Here is a 25056-nt window from a genome sequence, read left to right as displayed (position 1 = left end):
GCATCTCAGAGCCTTCACCTGCACCATGTCAGCCACTTTCCTTTGTTAGCAGTGAGACAGTGAGTTGGTTAAGGCAAATGCACAAATTCTCCGGTACCTGCAATGCATCATGTACATCCGGTCAGGCTGCATGTAGTAATTTCTCCCTGTTGTCTGTGAAATATGTGAAAGGTCACTTCTTCCAGTCCTGTGTTCTAGGCTGGTTTTCAGGAGACTCCTTTGCATCCACCTTCTAGCAGTTCATCAAGCCACCCACGTACAGCACTGTTCTCCCTCCACAGGCTGTGACAGTGAGACGCAGTGGGAAGGTTTGACCAAGAGGTGTTAAATAGACCTGACAATTTGTGTGCTCTTGAAGGAAATCTTGAACTTCAGTAGCATCTGGGTCTTTCACCAGTTATGTTCTTGAAGCTGTCATGTTTGAATTGTCCTGGAGATGTTCAGTGTCTCTCTCTTATATCTTCAGAGCGTGTGGGTATTTGGCCCTGTTGAGTAATGTCATCCCATTAGACAGAAACATGTGTTCATTGAGATAAGGATGAGCTGTCTCCCATAAGGTTTAGAATCAGATCTCAGTTGGTCTTTCTGTTACACATCCAACTGGCATGATTCCTCCCTCCACTGAAATCCTGCAGGGATATATTTCAGTGGGCTAATTATAAATTCCTTATGTCTTGCAATAGCTGGATACAGCTTGCCTGGTGGCATGAACCTCCCCTCTTTCATTTGTGTTGTGCACCTCTCTTGCTGCAGGCAAAAGTAATTTCCCCAGCCTGGAAATGTGATTTAATTTGACCTTGTTCACACAGGTTCTGCATCTTTTACATTCCCACCCCCAATGATAAAACAGGATCAGAGGAAATTGCAATGATTCACAGTGATGCTCTGCCTCAGCCTCCAATTCTTCCTGTTCCTTCCTCTCACTGCCATCTCTGCTCTGCCTACCCATTACAGCTACAAGGTACTTCTGACGTAGGTGGAGGATGTAAGAAGGATGTAAGATGTGAAACCACACGCTTGTGTCATATCTCCTCTGTCAGGAGAGGCAAATTGCATGTTCTTACTTATGAGACACTTCAGGAGTGAAAGGAAAAGAAATGGAGAGGCAGAGTTAAGAGGGAATATTAGCAGAAGCAAGGGGAGTGCTCTAGCACTCTGTTTGTCAACTGTTTCTCTTAGCAGATGCTTACTTGCAGTCCCTGCCTGCCTGGATCCACTCCTTCAGCCATCCTCTGCCTGCCTCAAGGCTGCTGTCCTGAACTGCAGAGTTTTACTGTCCAATGGCTGCTGTCCCTAGTCTCTTCACTTACTCTTCCTTGAGATGGTAAGAATAAATTGTCCAACTTAAATACCTCAACCCCGGACTCCTAGTGGTCCTGTTTAGAGGAACATCTATGGAAATCCTTGTGGTCCCCCTGGTTCAGAAGGCCTTGTTCATGTGATTCTCTCTCCCTTGTCTGGAATTTGATGCTCAGCAGTGAGATGTAATGGTGAGCTTCTGTAGAAGACAGTCTGTCTAGCTGTGCCTGAGGAGTGACACTTGCTACTTTGCAGAGTCCCAAAGCATACAAGATGGTTGGAGAGGCACATTCTGGCTGTGCAGTGACTGCTTCCACCAGTAAACTTGGGGACAGCAAACCTTTTTACACCAGCTCACAGAAGCTGTAAGCCATGACAAAAAACTGGCTATCCAAAGCAATAAGCTGCTGAGCATTAGGAAAGCATGCTTGCAGGATTTTTCCAGTAATAGGGATGGCATCAATTGTCAGCAAAGCAGACAATCTGGCCGCATGTGTCATTCAGACTCGTTAATGCTCTGTTTCTCACCTGCTGCCTTTCCCTTTTGTGCTGAACTGTTACCAGAGCCCTGGGAAACCTGCAGGGCCCAGTGCCAAATTGTGTAGATCCTTTCCCTACAAACACAGATTTTTTTGTCTCATTTTAGGTGTGTAGGACTGCTATTCTTAGAGGAAGTTTCTGAAAGGGATGAGAAATGTTTGAGATCCCTTAAGAGATCAGGGCTACACTTAGTATTACAAGAGCTTTATCTAGAGAAGCTCATACTTGCTCTTTCTGTTTATACCTCACTTCAGCAATTCACATCAAATGGAATATGACCTAAACAGGTAATTTCTAACCCTAGGTTGTCGTGGGGAATCTTGGGTCAGACCGGAACGACCACAAGTGGTCTCTAAACTGCTGGTAGCTGCAAGAGTTGAATATTGAGCTTTTGCACTAAGAAGAGACTGGGAAGGGGCAGGATGGAGGAGAAGGAGAGTATGTCCTCTCATCAGCCCTCTGTGAAGCTGGGAAACAGCTGCCAGAGCTGGACATCACAGTGGATAAAGGACAAAGCACTTGCATGTTTTGCACCCAATTGGTACAGACTGATAAAGAGTAGGAGGATTTTGACCTGGAGTGAGTTCCTCCAGGGTGTAGACTTTAAGGCCCAAAGGTTCAATTCTGAGCATGTGGTGGGTTGTCTGCATGTCGATGGGCTGACCAGTGGGATGGAGCAGTTTTATTGCTCTCCATCGTCTCTGTCAACCAAAGCAAGATGCCTTGTTCCCTAGAGCCACCAAAATGATGGCTTGCACCTCTCACATGAAGAAAAAGGTTCACACAGAGTAGCCTGGTCTAAAAACCCACAGCCTGACTTAAAGAAGTGGCAGAAGGTGCTCATTCCCAGTGAACTGGATGTTTGGAGGGCACAGTGCAAGACTCAGTGAGATCCAAGCACTGCCCACTGCCGAGTAATGTTGTTTTTTGCAAGAGACTCATATAAACCATCCATGGTTTCTATTCATTTTCTGCCACTCCCCTCCCAGGCAGCTTGTGTGAGGCTGAGCAAGTCGCTTGCTCTTTTTGGCTGCAACTAAACTTATCTTCATTATTGCACATTTTGGCTCACTTTTATCCTCTTCTATCATGAGGAGTTTGCCTCCAACCCTGATCTTCAAGCAGGGATGAGCATGCTGATGCTCCTTTCATCCTCTCACAGTCTCATGTCTATTTAAACTGTAATGTTTTAGGAGCAGGGACATTAACCCTCATCTGGATTAGCATTGCTCTAATGTAAATAATATTAGTTACATTATAGATGTTTCTGTAATTAGAGTTCCTGTTTCTATAGGCATTTAAACACCCCGTCTCCTCATTTGACAGTCATGTTATTTGATTTGTGTTCTCCTGATGTGGAGATCAGTACAGAAACCCTTTTATCTCTTCTGATGAGCGGGTTTAGACTATGATTGGATTTGATTTTTTTAGAACCATATGTAGGGAGGAGCCCACAGATACCAGGTATGATGTGTGTAAGGTGAGATACAGCCACGGAATTTAAACGGAGGTTAAATAACATGGCAAGAAGCAGGGCTTTAATCAGTAGAGTTTTTTCAAGGAGCATGAGGTAAGGACAAACCTTTTCAAAAGGAGGGGAGGGAAAAAAGAGCTGGCCTAGCTGGCAAACCCTTGGAAAAATTGGCCCCCCTGTCTCCATTTGCCTGCATTTTAAGTGGGACATGACAGTATTTGCTGGCACTCTGAGGGAAGCCCACTCATGAAAAGGTTTACCAGAGATGATTTTATCAGAGATGCTTGCCTTGGCAGGTGGCTGTATGCTTTAAATTTAAACAGAGAGGCATAAATAGTAGAAAAGAAAAGAGGGTAATAAGAAAAATATTAAACTGCCCAGTGCAAATCCTTGGGGAACTTCTATTGCAATAACTGACCTCCCATATAGCACCATTTATTTCATACGCTGGCAGCTTTATAGGTGCTTGTACAGCTACAGACGAACACCAATTTGCCAGTGCAGTTTGTTTTGATAACTGTTGTTTTCAATAAATCTATATTAAAATCAAAGGGAAAATTAAATAGACTGAAGTCGGTGGCACTAGAGATAAGGTAGCACATTACTACACTGGCCTCTTCAGCTGGAGGAGCTTTCCCTACCATCCAGTGTGGGTCACAGGTGTGATAAATTTCAGTGGTCTCAGCTGTGCTTTTTGATGGCAGCCAGCGTGAGTGAGAATTTTGGTGGGGGAGAGGAATTTGGATATTTCCAAGGTCAGTTACTTTCAGGGCTGTAACAAAGGAGGAGGGTAGGGGAGGATGCACCAGTCACTTTCACAGGCTCTGTCTCTTGGGTTTCAAAGGACAATTGCAAGCACACAGGTCAAGGTCTCCAGCCTTTGAACTCTGTGCTGTGTCTCCCAGGACCCCTTAGGTGTTCCCACTCCTGTGTGACAATCCACACAGATGGTACCTGTGCACTGAAAGCAGCAGCAGAAGCTGTGAAGGGTCCCCTGGCAAGCGGGATGTCTGTGTCTCAGCTTTTTCTGGACATGGCATGTCCTTCTCCTCTCCAGCCCTGTCAGACTAGGTACCTCCTGCAGCATTAGGGGAAGTCCTGATGGAAGAGAGGGAGGAGAGAAGAGAGAATAGAAACTCCAGGGAGAGCGCCGAGAAGGAAGGAAAGAAGAAAGAAAGGAAGGAAGGAAGGAGTGAGCTAGGGGAAATGATGGGAGGAAGAGAGAGGCTGGAAAAGGAAAGAGGGTCTGCAAACACTGGAGATGAAAGACAAAGAGGCAGAAAATAGAATAAACAGAGAGGGAGATAGTGGGGAAATTAAAGCAGTGTAGGCAGAAGGTATGTGAGAGCAAGGGTCTGACTCCCTGAGCAGGCAGCAACCCCCTACTCCCCTCCCTGGTGAATTTAGCTATCCATTGGAGGGGTGTGTTTCTGGAGATAAAGGTGAGACAAGTTTGGTGAAAGGAGCTGCTTTGGTCAGGAGTTTAGGAACTACTTCAAAGACACAGCTCTGAACACTTGGAGCAGCAGGGGCTAAAGCTATCCAAGTAATTATTTAGTTTCAATGGGGCAGTTTAGAGGAATGTTGAATCCAGAAAGTTTTCCATAGCACAAAGTATCACAGCTGAGTCCAAATAAATAATGAACCTAAGAGATTTCATGGTAGAGTAAGTAATGTTTTTTTTCTAGTTCCCAGTTACTCCAATCAGTGTTTTCTGGTAGAAAAATGGTCTTTTTCTATCAGAAAACACTGATTGGTGTAACTGGGAACATTTACTAGAGTGTATCAACATTATCCAGGCTTTTGCTGAGAAATTATTAAAAATATTAATATGTGTGGGTTTCCCTTTTTTTCCCCCCTCATCTCCTTCTGTCAGTATTGTTTTACTCCTGTTCTACATTTATACCAAATTTGGTCCAAGCATTTGGCCTAAAACATGGGATCTCCTGAGCTGGGGGGAAACCAGGTGCTCTCTGGGTAAAATATTTTTCCTTAGTGAAGTTTTGCTTTCCTGCCCACAGCAAAAAAAAAAAAAAAAAAAAAAAAAAACCAAAAAAAAAAAACCACAAAAAAAACCACCAAACAAAAAACACCAAAAAAAAAAAACAAACCAAACCAAACCACGAGTGATAACAGGCTTGTGCCAGGCCCTTTGCCTGCCAGCCTCAGCCCAAGAGCTACTTCAGGTTTTTCAGGAACAATCATGTTCCCTGGGGCTGTTCAGACTGTGCCAGGCACTTCTCCCCCTGCTCTAGTCTCTTATGTCCATCTTTTAAAGGCACATTTGAAAAATAATTGTTAAAACCCACTGTTGCTCCAGCTTAGGGCAGGGATCCTTGTTGTTCCTGATATTGAGTTTCACAAAGACATTCAGCTGGTTTAAAAGGAATCTTAAAAAAGGGTGGGGATTATGCCTGTCAGTGTAATGTACAGTATAAGGAAAGGAAACATTGTGGTGTAATGGATGGTTTGGGCTTCTAGGATGATGTAAAAATAAAACAAAAGAAATGTCAAAGTGGTAAAGTGAAAATAAATACACTTTTTTTATTTGGGAATGTGTCATTAAGCAACAACAAAAAAAATCCGAGCACTAAACTGTTTGTCCCAACTTAGGTCAAAAATCATAATTTTGAAACCTCAGAATTTCCCAAGGGACATAAATTCTTCTGTTATTGTTTTTGGCCAGCTGTCTTCCATATGACTGCCCGTGAAAAGTATTTTATCTCAAGTTAAAATCCCACACATAAAAATGTCTCTCTACCTTCCAGCAGGTGTGCTAGTCCTATGGGAAGATTTGCTTTATCAGCAATGTGTTCCTCCAGGAGAAATGCTTAATTTTAGATGTTTTTTCCATTTACACTTAGAGTTCAAGACACTTGAGGAGCGGCTCAGTATTGGGTGGCCTGAGCAGGCGTCAGAACCCTTCCTTTATACACTGCAACCCTATTAGCTAAAATACTGGCAAAGACATTTTGGTGAAGTGGTGAAGTGTTTTTTTTTTTAACATCACATTAAAAATGTTTAAAATGTTTTAAAATTTCCCATTTCACTGCTGTTGATGCCCTCACTTTGAAATAAAGCTTTCCCATGACAACATAGCTGTAAAACACATTCAACTTTTTTTTTTCCCTTTTTTCTTTCTTTTTCGTTTTTTACTGGTTAGCAGTGAAGTTTTGCTATAGCTATTAAAATATAAAGAATAAACTGCACCCAATTGCACAATATTTTTTACCAGGGTTAAGCCTGAATTTCTTTGTGGATGGCATTGGAATATCAAGATTAAGTATACAGTGCGAGCACAAGGGTTTTACGACACACAATAATGTAGAAAAGCTTGTATTTCTTTAGCAAATTGACATCACTGTTTGCCCTTCTTTCTTTGTACTTTTTGGGTCTGATTTTTAGGAGCAAGAGTTGGAAAAGGCATGGTCGATGGTTCAGTGCAGCTCCCTTGAACTGAAGTCACGCTGGCACCAATGGGACATTTTACAGGGCTGTAAGTGGCTGGTTTCGTGGTTCCCACCGCTCCTCTCGGAAGGTGATCCCACAGTTTAATGCATCATAGCCTTAGGAAATGTCTCCTGATGTCCAGCCTATGTTTTCCTTTGGTCAAATATCTTGAGGAAATCCTTTGCTGATGGGTCATTTTATTTTGTGTTTTGGTGCTGATGCCTTCCTGACACATGTAGTTTTTCTGCTCATCCCACATACAAAGTGGGAGTGAGGGGCAAAAATTGGATTCACTGGGACCCACACAAAGGGCAAGAGCACTGATCTACAGCCCGAGCAACACAGTTGTTTATGTTTGCTTTGCATTTCACTGCATCCTCTTGCACTTGTGGTTGAAGTGGGATTTTTTGGAGACAAGACCAGCCTGTCTGACTAGCTTTGTGTGCTCAGTCAATATAAGGTCTAGCAGGGACCATTCTGACCATTCCAGCACAGCACAGAGTAGAGAAATAAAATGCTCACATTCATCAAACCCCAGAAGTTTGCTCAAATCCAAGCAGATCTCCTATGGATGTGAAATGTCCAAGACTCCCTTGTCCTCTGTTAACATAGCCCAGTCAATAGCCACTTTCTGATGTCCTGCAATGTTTTTCTAATGCACTTTATTTCCTAGCCTGCCAAAGGCTGTCCCTCTCACCTCTGTTTTAACTGGAAAAGGATTTCCACCCCATGGCCCTGATTCTGGCTGAATTAATGGTTTTCGAACTGAATCAGCACATTTGAAGTTAAAACAGATCCCCACTGAGTCTGTACATTTTTATTACTGTGCAAGGAGTGCTTAGGAAAATAAAAGGAATGAGAAAGCCCTGAGAGTGGACCACCCTGTTGAGGGGGAAATGTAGAAATCAAGCATGTTTATATGAGTGATATTTATAGGGTCAAGTGACATATATTGTACGAGGCCTTGGAGCCCAGCTCAGGAATACCACATACCAGTCTGGGCACTCATGCTCAAGAAAATTTAATTGAAACTGAAGCAGGTGCAGAGGAGGTCTACTAAGATGGAGTGGGAAATGGAAAGGTAAGATACTAAGGAGACACAAGAAAAAATGGCTTGTTTAGGCCACCAAAGCAAGGATGGCAAAAATGGCTGGGATCTGAGAGCTGCCTTTGAATACACCAGGAGAGGGGAAGAAACCAACGAGCTAAATCAAAGGATCATTTTTCCAGAATAAATTAAACTAGCTATAATTACATTTTGCCTGGGAATTAGAGGTTTTTCCGTCTATCAGGTAGAGAAATGCTGAAGAAGCCTTCAACTTGGATTAGCATGGGAAAGTAAAAAAGACATATTTGAAGATGGAGGCTGATACATTGGGATGTTGGAGAGGAAATTATATTACAAGATGGAGAAGAATGGTTCGGTGTCCCTGGGACTTCTTTTCTGACCAATACTCCTACCTGTGGATTGTTTTTATCATTTGAAATACTCTTGTGCCTTTTCTTTGCTGAGGACATCAGCACCTTTAAAATATCCTGTCATTGTCATCCAAGAGCCTTGTGCTACATCTGCAAAGCTCTGAGCCCCACAGAACTGCTGTTGCTCCCAAATTCATCAAGGGGGTCACTGTCAGACAATGAGACACACTTGCTCCCACGGGGTTTGAATGAGCTGCTTTCTTTCAAAACACCCTTTAATTGACAGCTAGAAATAGCTTTCCATGATGACAGGCTGTCATTAATATCATTCACCAGAATGATACCCCAGTGATAGTCTCTGTGTTTAGAGAAAAAGGGAGAGAGAAATCCTCTGCAAACAAATGTTTCAACAGAATACATGAACTGAGCTGTGGTTTCAAGAATGACAACATGAATATAAAAATGTACATTGTGAATATTAGTATTCCCTTAAATATGTACTCACGTTGGTTAATGAGTCCCACCGGTGGCGTTAGTAACTGAAGGATTTGGGTTGGCACGTTATTAACTTGTTAAGTAGAAAACAGTGATACAAAACTACTTGTCATGTGTATTATAAGACATTTAAAAGTTTCACTCAGCATAAGCAGCTGAACGGTATTAACAGAGTTGACTTTAAAATGATCTGATGTCTCTTTGTGCCATAATAATGTAAAATCCTATTGCTTTAAAAGGAGCTGTGCTCCATGGACCCTTGGGAGGGAGGCACTGGGAGAAGAGCTGGAAATGTCCCTCTTTCTCTGTGCTGACCCAGCAGCAGGCAGAGACCTGACAGTTGATCTTGGGTTAGGATAAGCTCAGCCCTGTCTTCACACAGAGGATCCCTTGCAGCTGCCACATGGGGCCGGGGGGGTTATTCTGTATTTTCTGCCTTGCCCTGTCCCATTGGTTTACTACTTTCTAATCAAGCTCTGTCCATCCATCAGCCCAGTGGTGGCTTAACATCTGTGCTGAATGAAATAATGCTTTGCTAAGAAACTATTGGGGCTTTAAAACAAATAAAACTTCAGGTAACTCAGGTAACTGTAGACCAGGTTGCTGCATCTGCTGGCAGCAGTAGAGGGATCCAGCCATAGGAGAGAAGGTCACAGCTGGAATCTGAGCTGATTTCCACCCAAGGTTTGAAGATAGACTTTCATGTAAATTAGGACAGAGCAGACACTGCCCAGCATGGACCCTATTTCCTATGGGTTTCTTCTAGCCATCTCGAAATCTGTAAAGTAGGGCAAGCAATTAAGACACCAGAGTGACTCCTGAAACATGCTCACTTGAGCTGGTCCTGAGGCAATGGGGTCACGGGACTGACATGGGCTGTGCTACCTGGAATAAATAAGGTGGCCCTAATGAGCAACTATCAGCCCTTTTGACCACTGTTTCCCACCTGCATGACCCAGTTTGTCAGCATTCCTTGCCTAGGGCCCCATGGCAACTGACTGTCTTTACTGGCAGAGTCCCTTGGGGAGGGAAGCTGTTCCCAGTGAGGATGCTACAGGGGCCATGTGCATTGAAGGGCACGCCACGGGATATCTATTGATCACCCTCATTTATTTTTCCAGAAGCCTGGAGTGAGCCAGATTAATCTGTAGGTGACATTTTCAGTGGCCTGCAGTGTTCATTTGAGGCATAAGACAGGCTCAGACATGAACAACACAGAAACAGTGACAATATTTCATAAAACACGACTCTCTTTGAACTGATTTTGGTGCCGATAGTTGTGCCAGAAAAAAGGCCCTCTGAAAGTGCAGTTGCTGAAGGGAATCTCATTGCTGTCCTGCAGTCTTTGGTGGACAATTTGTATGGATCTCACAGGGGTCATGAAGGCTGGCAGAAGCCAAGGTGTGGCCCTGGTTACTGCAGATAACTCAGCTGGAAAAAGGGGTTTCCCCCATAGAACTGAGCAGGAGGAAATCCGCCTGCTGTACTGCCTGGGAAACCTGGGAAACAGCACGAGGCTTGGCCGATGAAAAAAGGATACACACATCTATGAGGCATTCATTGTTTGTCTAGACCAAGGAATTTTTACGGCAAGATGCAGAGGTCAGCAGAGGAAAGGCCTCTTCTCTTTCATCCTCTTAGAAACACAGGCAGGCTGTGAGCCCTAAATTTCAAGCTTTGGGACTGCAGTGTAATTTCAGCCAGTTTCCATCCGTGCTAAGGGAGGGGCAGGGACAGATTGCTCAAGGAACACCACAGTGCAAAGGCCTTCAATTCAGTATCCTGGGCTCCTTGCAAACCATACATCAGTCACCAACGACTTGACAAATCACAGCAATATAGCTAAGCTTAGAAGAAAAATTTCACATTATCCTTGCTTATGTGGGTGGGAAGCTGAGAGATGCCAAATCTAAGAGGGCTTAAAGGAACTCTTACTATTATTAAATGATTTGCTGTTGGTATTTTTATAGTTCTGACATGATACTTCCATGGTTCAGGCCTCTCAAGTTCAAAGCTGCATACAAACAGAGGAAAGGATAAATCCAGCCTGAAGAGCCAGCAACTCAATTAAAGGCAAGATAACCAGGCAGATTCAGTCAGGCAGCCAGCCCACCTTGAGTGGAGCATCAGTCAGCGATCTCTGCACTCTGGTACTTATCTTTGTCAAGTATTTTAAGACATGGAGCCAGAGAAAGGCTTAAGGAATGATTTGAAGAGGAGAGCAAGATGACAGGTAGGATTGCTCCTGCCTGCAGGCAAAGGATGGGTAAGGTGGCCTCTAGAATCCCTCACAATCCTATTTGCATGAGTCAGTGCTCTGAGTTTGTTCATCACACATATGAGGAGTATCAGGGGTGTGCAAACAAGCTGCTGGCTTGAAGCGTGGAGGTGTGAGTTAATGTGAGAAGCGGAGAAGGAAGCATTGAATAGCAGGGAATGGCCCCAGCTAGAACACTTCTCATCGCAGCTGAGATTCCAAGAGTTATGGGTGCATCAGTAGGCTAAAGATTAGGTATCAGGTAAATTCAGAGAATCACAGAATTGCTAGGGTTGGAAGGGATCCCTGCAGATCATCCAGTCCAATCCCCTTGCCAAGGCAGGGTCACCAGGGCAGGTGACAGAGGAACGCTTCCAGGTGGGTGTTGAGTGTCTCCAGAGAGGGACAATCCATGACCTCCCTGGGCAGCCCGTTCGCTATTCCTTGCCGTGCTGCCCGGTGGCAGCGCAGCACCGGCTGCTGCTCCCTGCGCGGTTGCAGGGATGGGGCTCAGCACCCTTGCAGAGTGTGACAGCCAGCGAGATCTGACACATCCTGGCTCAGGGTGCCAGCCGTGTGAGTGGCGAGGAGGTGCCACAGGTCAGGGGTGCCAAGCAAAGACCCGGCACGGTTCAGACACGCGTTTCGGCTTGGAGAGACGGGTGAGCGCAGAAGCGTGGAGGTATCAGGAGCTGGAGGAGGTTTCCTGGCGACACGGTGAGATGGCCTTTGAGGACACAAGGCGGGTAAGTGGTGGCCCCGGGGCAGACGAGGAGTCGGGTCTGCGGGGAGAGGATGAGATTCCGCCGGGCACGGGGGTGGCAATCCGCGCCCGGGGACCCGGCGCGGCGTCGAGGCGCGGCCACGCGGCGGGGCCGGCCGGAGAGAACTACGACCCCCAGCGTGCCCCGCGGGGCGGCGCGAGGCAGGCGCCTGCGCGAGGGGGCGCGGCGGGTCGGAAGCCCCGCCCCCAGCGGCGGCGGGCGGCGCTGCGGTTGGGCGGCGGCGCTGCCGCTCAGCGCGGGGTCGGGGGTCAGAGTGCGGGCGGTGAGTGGCGGTGCCGGGCACTCGTGGTGCGGAGTGCGGGGCGCGGGGCCCGGCCGGGCCGGGGCGGCTCCACCGCGGGGGTGGTGCGGGAGGCGGGCGGCGGCTCGGCCCGGCCCTGCGGGGCCCGGCCGGCGCGGGGGGCCCCGGAGGCCTGGCGGAGACGTGGGGCCGCCGTGGCCCGGGGCGGGGGGGTAAAGGCCCGGCGCGGAGCGGGGCCGCGGCCCGGCCCCCCGCGGCGGCGGGGCTCGAACCGGGGGCGTGGGGCTGCGGGCCGGACCGGGCCGGGCCGGGCGGGGCGGGGCGGAGCGGAGCGGGGCGGGGGAGCCGGTGAGGACCGGGGGCGGCCCCGGCCCGAGAGGAGGGCGCGGGGTGGCGGCGCCTCGTCCGCTCGACGCCGGGGTTGCCGGGCCCTCCGCGCCCCGGTGCGGCCCTGAGGGGAGGTCTTGGGGGTGGCTGTGGCAGCAGCCCCCCAGATCCCAGCTGGAGCGGGATCAGTTGCTTTCAGGGCTTGAGGAAGGGAAGACAGCCCGTCTGCCCAGGGGGTGGGCACGGGCTGAGCTGGAGGCAGCAGCAGCAAGGATTTTTTTTATGTTTTGGGATGTGGAGGTTCATAGGTGGAGGTAATGAGGGAGTAGGAGGTTTGTTTTGGTGGTTTGTTGTTTTTTTGGGGTTTTTTTTTAATATATTTTTTACACTGTGAGATTGAACTGTTCACCTGTCTCAGACCTGGAGAGTGAAGTAAACTTGAGAAAGCTTAGGAGTACAGTCTGCTTACTTGTTTCCTCAGTGGCAGTAGGAATTTCTTCTCCTTTTCTTTTCTTGCTGCTATACTGTTACAGGTGTTTCTTCCAAACTGAGATGTATGAAGAGGTGTTGTCATTTACTGCTTATGTTCTGTCTTTTACAAGTCCTGTGTCTGGTGGATTTACGTAGTCATTGCTGGCCTGTTTGCTAATAAGTGTGACATTTGTTTTGCTACTTCTTTACTTATCTAGTTTCTTTATTGAGCTTTTGGTTCCAGAGATGGTGGATTGGCAGCTGCTATTTAGTCTAAACTCTTGATATTCTTTCAGCTGTGATGCAAGGGGACCAGCAAGTTTTCTAGTATGTTGATGCTTGCACTGTGTCTCAGGAAGGATGAGGTATACAGGGCTCCAGAAAGGTACATCTCCAAAGCACTCGTCCCATCAGATGCTGCTAACAGCTTTATGGGGATTTTACCTGATTTCTTTCTAATGGTAACTTGAATAGATTTTGTCCTGTAGTGTCTTTTTGCAACATTGTAGCATCTCATATAGCTTGATGTTAAAGTTGGCATCTGAACTTTTTCCAAGAATGAATTATACTGAAATTCAGTAGTATGTTAAAAGTCTAGTTGGTTAGTCCCCACTGTGTAGGCTTGGGAAATTTGATTTCAGATGGTGTTTTTTATTTCAGATATTTTTGTTTCCATTTTGAAGCACTGAATTCTGCCCTTTGCAACTGAATTTTCAAATTAATTTACAACGTGGGCTAAATGTTTGCTTTGTTTCAAAGAGTGGCCCTGTGGCCCTTTTATGCATTCTTGTTCATCTCAAACTTTGGGTTGCTCTACATGAATAGTGTGTGTGGTTTGATTTTTTTTTTTTGTAAAGTTAGAGTGTCTAGACAGATTTGAGTGGTACCAAAATCCAAAAGAAGAAAGTGATTAAAGCCTTTTAAAAATGCCTATGTCTCTGATGCTAAATAAAGAAGACCTTGGATTGAATAAACACTGATAGGACCTGAAGTTTCTGTTCTGCACTTGAGGGATACTTCAGTTTGCTTTCTTTAGATGTCCTGGTTACAGCTGGTTTGGTGCTTATCTTGTTTTGATTCTGTTAACTTTGGTAGGCCTTGATTTGATTTTTTTTAAACCCCCTTAAATTGTGGAAATAGAGTTCTGGAAGATACTTAAATGTGTGAAGTATTTGCATTTCACCCTGTCTCTGTGTCAGTCCTGTGGCCACCTGCAGTGGAGGGCCCCAAGGCTGTAGAGTGCAGGTATGGTGGCATCCAGGTAAATGGTGCAGGACTGCCCACTGTGCCTGGGCTTACAGGAGAGCATGGAAAGCTGTAAGCAACTGTGCTTTTGCCACAAGTCTGTCTTGGATCTGAAGCAGGTGTATTTGCTGAAATGGTCCTGCTGGGACTCCTGGTGTTTCACTCTAGTAGTGATGAGCTAACACACCAGTATGGTGCCATGGCAGGCAGGGGAAAAAGCGAAGAACTGGACGAGTTCAGGCTGTCAAGACATAACCTAGAGCAGAGGTGCTGGCTGTCCTAGGGGCCATTTGGACCATTTCCCTGCCCTAAAAGGAGTGATCTCAGCTGGCCTGAGGCCAGCTGAAAAGTTATGTTCTCCCTAGATGGTTGTAAAGATACTTCTCTTCCAACCAAAAAAATTTTTTTTAAATTTCATCTGTATTTGTTACAATCGTTATTTTTTTTTTCTGTGGTTGAATATTAGGGTCAACATCTTCCTTGGCAGAATTTCTGGGCTGAGACTGGGTTGTGTGGAAACCATGCCCTACTGTAGCTGCTACCCTGCTTGGAGCCTTTGCCAGTGTACCAGGACAGAGCTTTGCCAGGGTACTGGCTTGCTTTTAACACTTTTGGAGCACATTTGTGAAGATCAAAAGTTACCAGTGTATTGAGCAATGCAAATCTTGTTTCCCCAAATCCAGGCTGAGAGTCATTTGGTGCTCTCAGGTGTTAACCTTCATTTTTCAGATAACGAAGGTGTGCAGCTGTATAAGTGGTTTGAACAACTGTGGCATTCATGTGTATGAAAATGAAGTAATTATGCGTGCCAGATACCATTAAAGAAAGGGTGGCCTACTATGTCTCCCTTCCACTAAATTAGGCCAATGTGCAACAGTAGCTTTTACTGACTAAATGTGTAGTAGCTACAATTCTCTAGCTCCTGGCACTGGGAGCTGTGCTGAACATTGAGAGCACTGAAGTGCCATAAATTTCAAAACTTATCTCAAAGACCAGGGCTGGGAAAGTTTGAATGAAAACTAAGACATGTTATTTTTTGACAGCGAATGGATTGACCATTGGAACGAGCTGTCTGAAGGTAGAGGGGAACCTCCATTCTTCATGCTGCAATTCAAGGCCAGAAACTTTTCTGAAAGATGTTCGAGCCTTTGGGCTCAGCTAAGGAAATGGAAACTTTAGGGCCAGCATTACATGAGGTTCAGGCAGGATGGTCTGATGGGCTTTGTGAATTCAAGTTTAATGTGTCTGTGCTGCTAGAGCCAAGATAACTTCTCCATTCTCTGCAAAGTGCCATGCCATCCCAGGTGTCTCTGTCCTGGTCTGAGTACATGGTTTGGTGAGTGGTTGAGCTGACCAACAGCCCCAGTGGCTTATTTCATTCCTGCTTCTGCCAGTGTGGGCTCATCCTCTTCTTTAAGCTTTGGTATTCATCCAGCCTGGCCCTGAGCTAATTTGTCTCACTAAACCAGCCAGAAACTACCTTGTTTTAATTGTGTTTTATTCTGGCTGTGTTAGTCCTTTTATAGGTTCCTGTGGTTGAATCGGCTCACAGAAGGGCCAGACAAGCTCTGGAACTGCTGTAACGTAATCAGCAGGAGAGTAAGACTAAGAGGGAAGGACAGGCCTGCCTCCTTTTGGCCTCCCAGAACTGTTGGCTTGGTTAACCTCATTTTGTGTAGTTTCGCACTGGTACATTTTCTAACGGCTCCCAGGCAGAGGCAGGAGACTGGACTAGAGGATTTTAGGTCTGATCCTATGCAACTTTTCCTTAATAGCAAATCTGTTCTTCCTCTTTGGCTTTTGCTGTATGTGTCCCTGTTATTGCTTCTTTGTTTTAATTTTTGTTCTTTCCTTTCTCTACATTTCTTCTAAGTGACCAGTCCTTTGCTGTGTGGAACTTCTTCAGACTCCAGCTTAGACCCGTTTGCTCATCTGCAGTTACTCTTGGAGAAGGTTTAAAAATACACAGCAAAGCCTGTCTTAGGAGACCAGTCAAGGAGCTGACGAAAGTGGGTTGCCTAGCAGAGGTGGCCTAATAAAATTGGAGTGGAATTGTACTGTGCATCTTTGGGACGGCTTCTGGGTGGTCTGTTCAGACAAATTCGTGTCCTGCTGGTGTGGAGTCTCATGTGGGTTTCACTGTGTTGTCAAGCGAACTGAGATGTGTTTGTTTCCCAGCTTTGTAGGGTGCCATAGCTCCAGCAAGCGCTTTCCTAAGTAATCAGCGCCTTCAGCCTTGCACATTGTGATCTCACAAGCCATCGCGTCTGTGATGTCACAATGGAAGAGATTCTGGTGCTCTGACATGTGTGGGCGCGCCTTTGACAAATCAGCCAAGGAACCCAGCGACAAGAATGAGCTCAAGAAATGGGAGAGACCTTCCTTAACCCAAGAGTGCCCTCCATCCTTTAGTCAGCCTTTTCCATGTTCACTTATCTCTTCCATAATGACCATACAGAGGGAAACCAGTGCCTGTATAGGGTGAATTATTTTTTTCAGTTGACCTACCAAGATGCATGATTCTCCCAGATGAGCAGTTGCCCAACTCTCCTCCTGTACCCCTCATTCTTTTCTGTTGTTCCCCTCACTTGTATTGCTTCTAATTTTAGACTGTAAGTTCTTGAGAACAGGGACCTCCTCATCTGTAGTGGGAAGAGCCTGGGTGTGATTGTGGAGTACTGTAAAAACAAAATGATGAATGCCAAGTTGTATCTGAGCTGAGTGATGATGGGGTAGCATATAGACGTGCCATGACATTACAAATTTTCCAAAACACAGGCGTGGTTGTCTAGCAGTGCCGGAGACAAACCCAGCCAAACATGAAGGGAGTGCAGCCATGAAGTGTACTGTTCTCATGTTCAAGTGATGATACTGTGAGGTTAACAAATTAAAGAAAGAAGCAAATCTACCTGTCTAAAATTGTGTTACTTTATTAAACAGTTCTAAAAGCTTTGTCTTTTGTTATTTGTTTTACTTTATGTTGGTTGTTTTTTTTTTTTTTTTGCTAGTTTGAGTGGTGAGCGTGGATAAGCTGGTCTTGTTCACAGTCTCTTGTTTCCTGCCTCGCAGGCTAGCCAGGTGCTGTCATTTTTGTTCTGTAGTTCATCTAATGAAATATTTGGGTTTAGATTAAGGTTGATTAAAAAACACCCCGAGTTATCTCTATTGTTCTTCAGTTATATTTTCACACAAGTGAAATATGGGCTCACATTTGACCCCTGAGTATGCATTTGAACAGCTACCAGAATTGAAGTCCTGCATTTTTTTGTTATCCTGTGTTCCAGGTGTTTCTAAATGTGTGCAATTTTGTTCTACAGAAAGCATCTCTATTACCCTAACTTTTTTTCCTCCATAATTCAATAAAATAGACAAACCTGACTTACATTTTTGATTGTTTTTTGTTGCTCTAGCCTTGAGTTCAGTTGTCTGTTGGAGGCCAGGAGTCACAGCTGCCCTTACCCAGGTTTTGCACAAATAATAAACTGAAGCATTTTACTCCCAGAGCCTGCTTGCTTTTATTTTTTAATTTCAGTTTCTCTTACAGAGTAGGTTAGTGGGGGGTTTTCTTGTTTGTTTGTTTTGTAATATGGTGGAGGGCTGTCTTGTAATAACAAAGTAATTTCATATATAAGTGAAGGCTCTCATAAAATGTAATTTCTTGGGTCACCCCACCAGTGTGAAGTTAGGTGTTGTCTTCCTGCCCCTTCCCTACTCAGCTTATCAAACTGGAAAGTAAAAGGGAATATTTTGGGCTCAAAGACAAACTGTAATTTTAATTAGATGTAGTTGTAAAAAGTTCATCTTATGTACCAGGAATCAGTGAGCTCAAGTTCTTAGTAGGCTAATTTGTCCTGCCATTGATGAATTTGACTCCTCTGGAGCTTGTGTGGTGCACATCTCTCTCTGTGGCTTTGGGGCTGCCCTGCTGGCTCTTGTCACCAGCATTCTTCATGTGGCAGGAGTTCCCTGTCTTGTTCCTTGCCACTTTGGTTGTCCCTAAGCAACTTTCCCAGTAGGAAGCCTGGCGTGCAACAGCCGCCAGTGCAGATTCTCCGCTTCACACTCAGTGGGGACCCTGGCAAAGCTGATGGCTACAGCTGACACTTGCTTTTCTCTTGGCTTTCCTTACTGGTGATCAAATGGTCGTGCTTTAGTACCATGTGCTTGGACTACTAAAGAAGCAGGAGCTGTGGTCAGCCTGAACTTGTCTTGATACCTGCAGCTGATGTCCAGAGAACATTTTTTCTTAATTTATTTTTAAAATATAGATGCTGATTTTAGCCAGTACTGTCATATGGGACACACAGTGTTACACAGCACAGAACACAAACTATGTTCCAGCTGAAACCCACCACATATGGCCATTTCCCATCTTACTGGGTGTAGCAAATGTAAAGTGCTGTCACATTTTCCTAGGTCTGTGTACAATCTGTCAAAATAATTCCTGAGGTCCAACCTCAGTTCATGGTCCCATTACATTTCATACGTATCTGTGTGAGGAATTTGAGCTGTGTGATATGAAATATTAACCTAGTAGGGTTGACTGCCAGATGTGACAGCTTGCACTGTCTGAGATTATAATCTGATCCTGTGTGTATAAGAAATATATATATGGTGTTTTATGTAGGTTTGGAAATGGAATCACTGAACATGTGGATTTATATGGCTAGAGCTAGGTTTTTAATTTTTGAAGCTGCATTGCTTGCATCGTTTTCTCTTGGAAAAAAGTACAGGATAATTACTATTGCTTAGCATTGTCATAGCCGTTATAAATGCTTTACATGACATCTAATAAAGTGTGTTTGCTCACCAGCTATCTTGTGCTCTGAGGCACTCTGACCTTGCCAAAGAAGATGATGTGAGGTCTTCCCAGGGCACCCAGCACAGTGGCTGGGTAAACATACCGTTAAAACTTCATTTGGCTGAAGGTGCGGAGTTTGCAGTGGGGTTGCCCTTGTTTGTATGCTGCCTGTGTAGGGAAATCCACATGCGGTACCCCACTCACGCACCTTTGTTCGGAGCACTGCTCCCTCTGCTACACAGGAGAGTGAGGAGGAAGGCTGCTTTTAGGATGGGGAGCCTGATCCTGCTGCTGGATGTGGACCGCTGCAGAAGCTGTTAGTGTAAACAGGCACTGGATGTTGGCTGTTAATTTCCTCCATGGATGTCACATGGTACTTTTGTGACCCTGACCTGCCATGCCAGGGTCTGGCATGGTGCTGCTGTGTCTGCGTGGGGATGTGCCTGAATCCTGCCAAGGCGGCTGGTTTACCTTTGCCCTGGACTCAGTGGCTTGGAAACCTCTGCACCACTGTGTGTAGTGCAACCCAGCCTGAAGATTCATGGGGTCCATGTCAGATACCCTGGTCTTGCCAGTTAAGATACATTAGAGAAGAGATCTTGCTGTGGGTGGGTGGATAATACACGTTTTATTGCTGTGTTTGATACAGGGGTCGAAGCCTGTCTGCCTCCCCCACTCCAGCTGTATGTTTTATTTGATGCAGTAGGCTAAAGACCGGGTTTTCCTGCAACTAACTTACAAGCTGCTTTAGTCTAAGAGATATTTGTTGTGATGGGCCTTTAGACTCATAGTAGTTAGAAGATTTAAAGCATATATACCTTAAATATCTTTTATCTGGCACATGTTAGAAGAAAATATCAGTAACATCTATTTGGCTGTAATGCATTTATGAATGACAGACAAAGCTGTAGATGAAAAGGCAGTAGGTAGAACTGAGCCCGTTTAAGATAAATGCCATGTTGGGCTCTTCATTTTTGGTTTTGCAACTTGAGTTTTCAGTTTTTGAGGTACCTGCTGTCTGGCACACTGCTTTGATGAAGCAAACAGCTTCAAAACATGAAAGCCTTGAGGCAGGGGCAATGCATATATGCCATGGAATTGGCAGTGTGGGGACTGGCTTGGTCTTAAACATTTCAACTTCTTTGATTTTTGCCTTTCACTCAAAAGCTTGGAAAGGGAAGGTTACCAAATGCATGTTTACTCAAAGCACACAACCTGCTTAGCTGCAATTATCTCCTAATCTGGTCCTTCCGAGTTTCTCTGGTCTCGCAGGTAAATACAGATTTAGCCGTTATTCAAGGCATATTATTTACCTCATTAAGTGTGTGTTTTGGCACGTGCATTATTTACCTGATGGACTAACGGATGGGAAAGAGCAAATGCTGTCTTTTGTGCAAACAGTGACTTTGTTCATGAGCAGCAAGTCCCCGTTTTGCTGTGGCCACTTTGTCTCACGGTGGGTGTTTCCATCCCTTCATGGCAGAGCAAAAAGCCAGCACAGGTGTGGGGGGCGCATTCTCATAAAAGGGCAGGTGGGTGGCATGTCAAGTGATGGAGTTCTTCCACGAGCAGTGGGGCCAGCTGTGGGGATAGATTTAAATATCTTATGTAGCATGATGTGTGTGTATATATATATGCATACACAATTAGAGGGGGTACGCCTATCCTTGTTCAAGAGGACTGAGTTGGTACAATTTGCTTGTTTAGCTATCAGTCCCTGTACCCACCCATGTAACACCGTGAGCTGGTCTTGAATTCTCATCCCTGAGGCTGATGCATCCTGTATAGTGACAATCCTGGCAACTTTTTCCTGCAAAGTTTTAGAAGAAAAGTAGCAGGAGATGAAATACGGGTAGTCTTCACACAGATAATGCAATTTATTTAATAGTGTTTGTTAGATGAAAGTATCAGAAGGTGATGGCCGAGTGAGATATTTCTTTGGGAGGAAGGCCAGCCCATAGAGTCCTGCTTGCATTTTACACTTCCTGCAGTCCCTGCATGTGATTAGTTGAACTGATAGCCTCCTCTGAGAGAAATACCTTAAATTAGAAGTAGAGTGTAGTACTAAAATCACATCTCGTGAGAAACCTTGTATACAGAGTGAATGAGAACTTTCCTGGGGAGGAGCCTTCTAGCCACCAGCCACCTTGATTTGTAATGGAAGTGCCATGTTTTGATGCAACTGGCACATATTTCAGGGTCAAGCTGTTTGGATAAGTTGTAGTGTTGGTATGTGCATTTCTGTGTTTAATTTTTACCATGTATCAGGGACTGCATTGTATATGAACAGATAAAAGGCCTCAGAAATTTCAACAGGGCTTAGATTGGATATTCGGTGTTGTAGTTGGTTTGTGTTATGTTCTGCTATAATGAGGTTCAGCAGTGGGGTGTCATCTGGTGCCTGGAGCCATGACTGTTGTTTATCTCATAGTTCTTAATTTAGAGTCGTTTGCAGAGGTTAATTTTCAGTTGCCTGTGATTCTGGACACATTAAACTCAATCCAAATGTCATCTGTTGTACTTAGAGCAGGTTACTGTGTTATTTCAGGTTTGTGATGCTGCAACCTCCACTGGGAAGCGCAAAGGGAATCCCTGTCAGAGGAGGACAGTGAACAGATACCAGTAGAGATAAGATGTATGTGTGCATGAGTAACATGAGTCTCTCTTCAGTTTCAGATGCCTCTGGATGTTCAATGATAGCACTTCTCCATACTGGAGCAGCAAAGTTTCCCCCAAACTTATTTTCAAGGTCAAGACAAGCTGTGTCCCTCCTCTTCCCAGCTGGTGTTCTCGAACGGTTCCGCTCCATCGTAAGCAGGAAACTGGCGACCCACGGCTTTGGTGCTTCCATGGCAGCAATGTCATCTTTCCCTCCACAGAGATATCACTACTTCTTAGTGCTGGATTTTGAGGCTACATGTGATAAACCGCAGATTCATCCTCAGGTAAATAGTTAATCCTGTTAATTATTGCCTTGCAAGTTGCTGCTGCTCTTCTGAGAGGTAAAAGGGAAAAACACAGTGCTGGCTCACTAACTTTTTCTGGTTTATCCCACCTTCTTTCTGTTGCTGGTTCACCAGGGCTCTTGCCAGTCACCTGCTGTCTCAGGAGCAATGCCAGGACTGTTTGGTGGGGATGAATAAAGGAGTCTGATTTCCATCAAGGAAGTGACAATTCATGTGTTATTGAAAACAACTTTAAGTCATGTATACTTGTCATTTGTCTGAACTGGGAAGGGTCTAAAAGTTTTTGGCTGGAAACTTGAATTAATAGATGGCAGCCATGTTTGATTCTGCAAGGAAAAATTCTACTGTTGGTAGCAAACAGCTTTAGGAAAAGAATATTTTGAATGATGGGAGTATGTGCAACATAATGGTATTTCTAAGTAGAGAAGAAAAACAGTTTGTAGATAATTTCAGCAAGATCAGATATCTTGCCTGGGTTTTAACTCTGGAGTGTAATGAGAGGAAGAGTTCAGCTTCAGAGAGATCTTCCTGTGTTCTACCACTTGAGACATACAGAGATCCAGATGAAGTACAGAACTTTTCTGCAAACAGTTCTTCCACAGTACTGTAGAGCAGATTAGTAAAAATATTCACAGTTGTCATCAGGATGGGCCTAGGTTTTTAACTGGAAAACAGTACTAAAAAGAAAAAAATCCCTGATATTAGGTTGGTTGCGAACAAACAGAATTTCTGGGTCTAAAGTGGACTCAACCTCCTCTGCCAAGTAATTGGTCTGCATATGTTGGTAATATCTGCATTGGGTCACAACAACTTCCTTTTGCTTTGTTTCAACTATATGAAAGGCTTAAGCAGTTTTCAGCGTGGTGTCTCATTACTGAAGTGACTCAATGCAGCGTGTGCGTTTCCCAGTGCCACTGTGGTTTCCCTTGCACTTGTTTTAACAAAGGGTTGCTGCAAGTTGGGATCAAACTTCCCCAGTAGTGCCTTGGTGGGTGCTGCCTGTTCTTCGTGTTTCTTGAAGAATGGATAGCAAATTCCTTGCTCTTTTGCTGGCTCTTTGTGGGTGGCTGTTGTGGCTCTGCATCCAGTTCTACTAGCAGGCTCTTAACTGCTCCCCAAGTGAGATATCAGGCTATTTCCTGCATGCTCCGCCTCGGGTGCACAGACCTGTCAAAGCTGTAAATTGGATCTACCTTGTCCCTTTGGATATGGGCTTGGTCTGTGCACATTTTGATGCAAAACCATGATGCATGTGGAGCTAGTTTACAGCTGGCAGTAAAAAGGAGCATGAGTGGAATATGATTACTACTGTTTTAAGGAGCTTTGTCCCCAAGTCCTTGCCAGGGAAAGTAATGGTCTGGGCCAATGCAGATCTGCTATATATTTTGTTGGTGAGATAGCACCTTTAAGGTGGAGATGTTCTTCAGTGTTGTTTTTCCAGTCTGCTGTGTTCAGTGCCTGTCTGCATCATATAATGTGTTGAAAGGGCTGTCAGTCCCTCACATCCCCTCACCAACAAATTAGTTTGACAAATAAAGAAATTACCTTTGCTACATGGGTCTCAGTATAGCTGTAAAGGCTGAAGGTGCCTGCCAGAATCTGGAAACTTTATAAAATGAGACTTCAGTTGATGCCCTTACTTACCTCTTATGTCTTTGCTGACCAGCATGGCTTTTGTCCTCTTCACTGCTAGGCTGTATGTCATCATAAGCAAACTGTGCCATGCATTTCAGTGATGTTTTCTGCAAAGTTTTAGTGACAGGTTCTTTCACTGCAGGATTGATAGACAGGTTTTGGAGGTTTGGTCTGAGGTCAGAGCTGGGAGCTAGAAATGGTCACATGCTGATCTTCACTGTGATACTGATAATTTTTTTGCTTTCATTTTAATACCTGCCTAGATACAATGAAATTCAAATGCAGTGGGATTTGATGAGAGGGCAGTGTATACAGAGCTAAGCTAAGCTGTGATCCACATTACTTTAAGTGGATAGGCATAGCTGTAAGTTTAGCCAGTTCAGCCTAAAAATCTTGCAAGAGTTCACTTGCCACCATACAGCACATTTCATGTTTCTCACTCACTGTTCTTCAAAATATTCTGGCTTCTTACAACAAACTACTGAAAGAGCTATCTTTTTATGTACACTAAGATATGTCACTGCCACATCTGCTCCCCCCTCCTGCTGTATTTACTCGTGCTCCTCTGTAACTGGCAGCCTTGCTGGCTTTATCCCTGGGGAAGTCCTTCATGCTTATTCGTGAGCCCCGAAGACCCCTTCATTTCCATTCCTTTTCACATTGTCTGATCTCTCTCTGAGGTCTCGTGGTATGGCCTCTGTAATGGGGATCAAGGAGGGTCAAGGACAGTGGTATTCCCCTGGGAAGCCATCTGCATGGCTCCGGTGGCTGAGACTGCTGGCTGAGTGCCTTGTGGCCGCTGCCCTGTGCTTTACCACTCGCTTCTGTGTCAGGCATCGAGGGTCCTTCATGTTCCCTGCCCTATACCCACAAAGGAATGGGAACATCCTTGCAGCCCTGACTTCTGACTGCTTTCAGAAGATACGCCCCTCCATCAAAGTGCTTGTTTGTATACGCATAGAAACCGCTTAGCTTTATTGGTTTTCTGGATGCATGCATGAATAATGGGACCATCCCAGAGAGAAAAGAAGGTGTGGGGGGTTTTATCTGCACAGTCTGTGTCATACAGTGTTTTAGCCAGCCAAAGGTCATTAGAGGTTGGCAGTAAGAGATGTTTATGGCTGGCCTCTCGCATCTCTTTAAAGCTTACCTTGTGCCTTTGCAATGTGATCCGAAGCCCAGTGGGGTCAGTTGGGAGCTGTCATTCTGCAGAGGTCGGTGGACCCTGAATGGTGGTGGTGTATTTCATTTTTCAGCTCTCAGTTTTTTCTTTTACTGTCTGGTAAGAGTTTATAAGTACCTGCTTTTATACACTGTCAGCCCATAGAGCTGGATACATATGGAGCTTTAGCTTCATTAATAAGTGGGAGTCTTGCTCTTTTGTCCCTTCGTCCTTGTAGACACCAATGTTTATGATGGTCAGTGCTTTCAATGACTGTGTTAAGCAGCTCCCCAGACTCAGATCTGTGGCTGCCTTTATTAATGCAGTAAGAAGGTGTGCCTCATTCAGTCAGCAAGCCAAGTATCTTGCCTTCAACTTCAGCCAAGTGGATGAAAATAAATTATTTGTTTTAAATATAAAAAGTCTGAAGGTAGAAATCAGATCTATTCAAAGCTGAATTTGAAATTAGCCTTCTATATATAATGTTAA

General features: G+C 45.0%; 2 protein-coding genes across 7 annotated transcripts in view; both read left to right on the top strand.

Annotated features, from left to right (window-relative positions):
- The window catches only part of KIF2C (kinesin family member 2C), a 425302-nt gene that overhangs the window by 263818 nt on the left and 136428 nt on the right, over positions 1-25056 (top strand). The gene's annotated exons all lie outside the window — the stretch shown is intronic.
- Positions 11856-25056, top strand: part of ERI3 (ERI1 exoribonuclease family member 3) — a 135124-nt gene continuing 121923 nt past the window's right edge. Inside the window, exons 1-2 of one of the 6 annotated variants that reach the window (XM_068199144.1) lie at positions 11856-11981; positions 21481-21749. In XM_068199144.1, the coding sequence (XP_068055245.1) occupies positions 21498-21749 (252 nt within the window). In that variant the 5' untranslated portion in view covers positions 11856-11981; positions 21481-21497. Of the gene's footprint in view, positions 12008-14614; positions 16485-21474; positions 21750-25056 lie in introns of those variants that run through there. The other 5 variants (XM_068199141.1, XM_068199143.1, XM_068199145.1 and 2 more) reach the window with 5 other exon arrangements.

The sequence above is a fragment of the Anomalospiza imberbis genome, chromosome 9 (genome assembly GCF_031753505.1).
Source record: "Anomalospiza imberbis isolate Cuckoo-Finch-1a 21T00152 chromosome 9, ASM3175350v1, whole genome shotgun sequence".
NCBI classification, from domain to species: Eukaryota; Metazoa; Chordata; class Aves; order Passeriformes; family Viduidae; genus Anomalospiza; species Anomalospiza imberbis.
The sequence above is the reverse complement of the archived record's forward strand: the minus strand, read 5'-3'. Positions and strand labels throughout refer to the sequence as shown.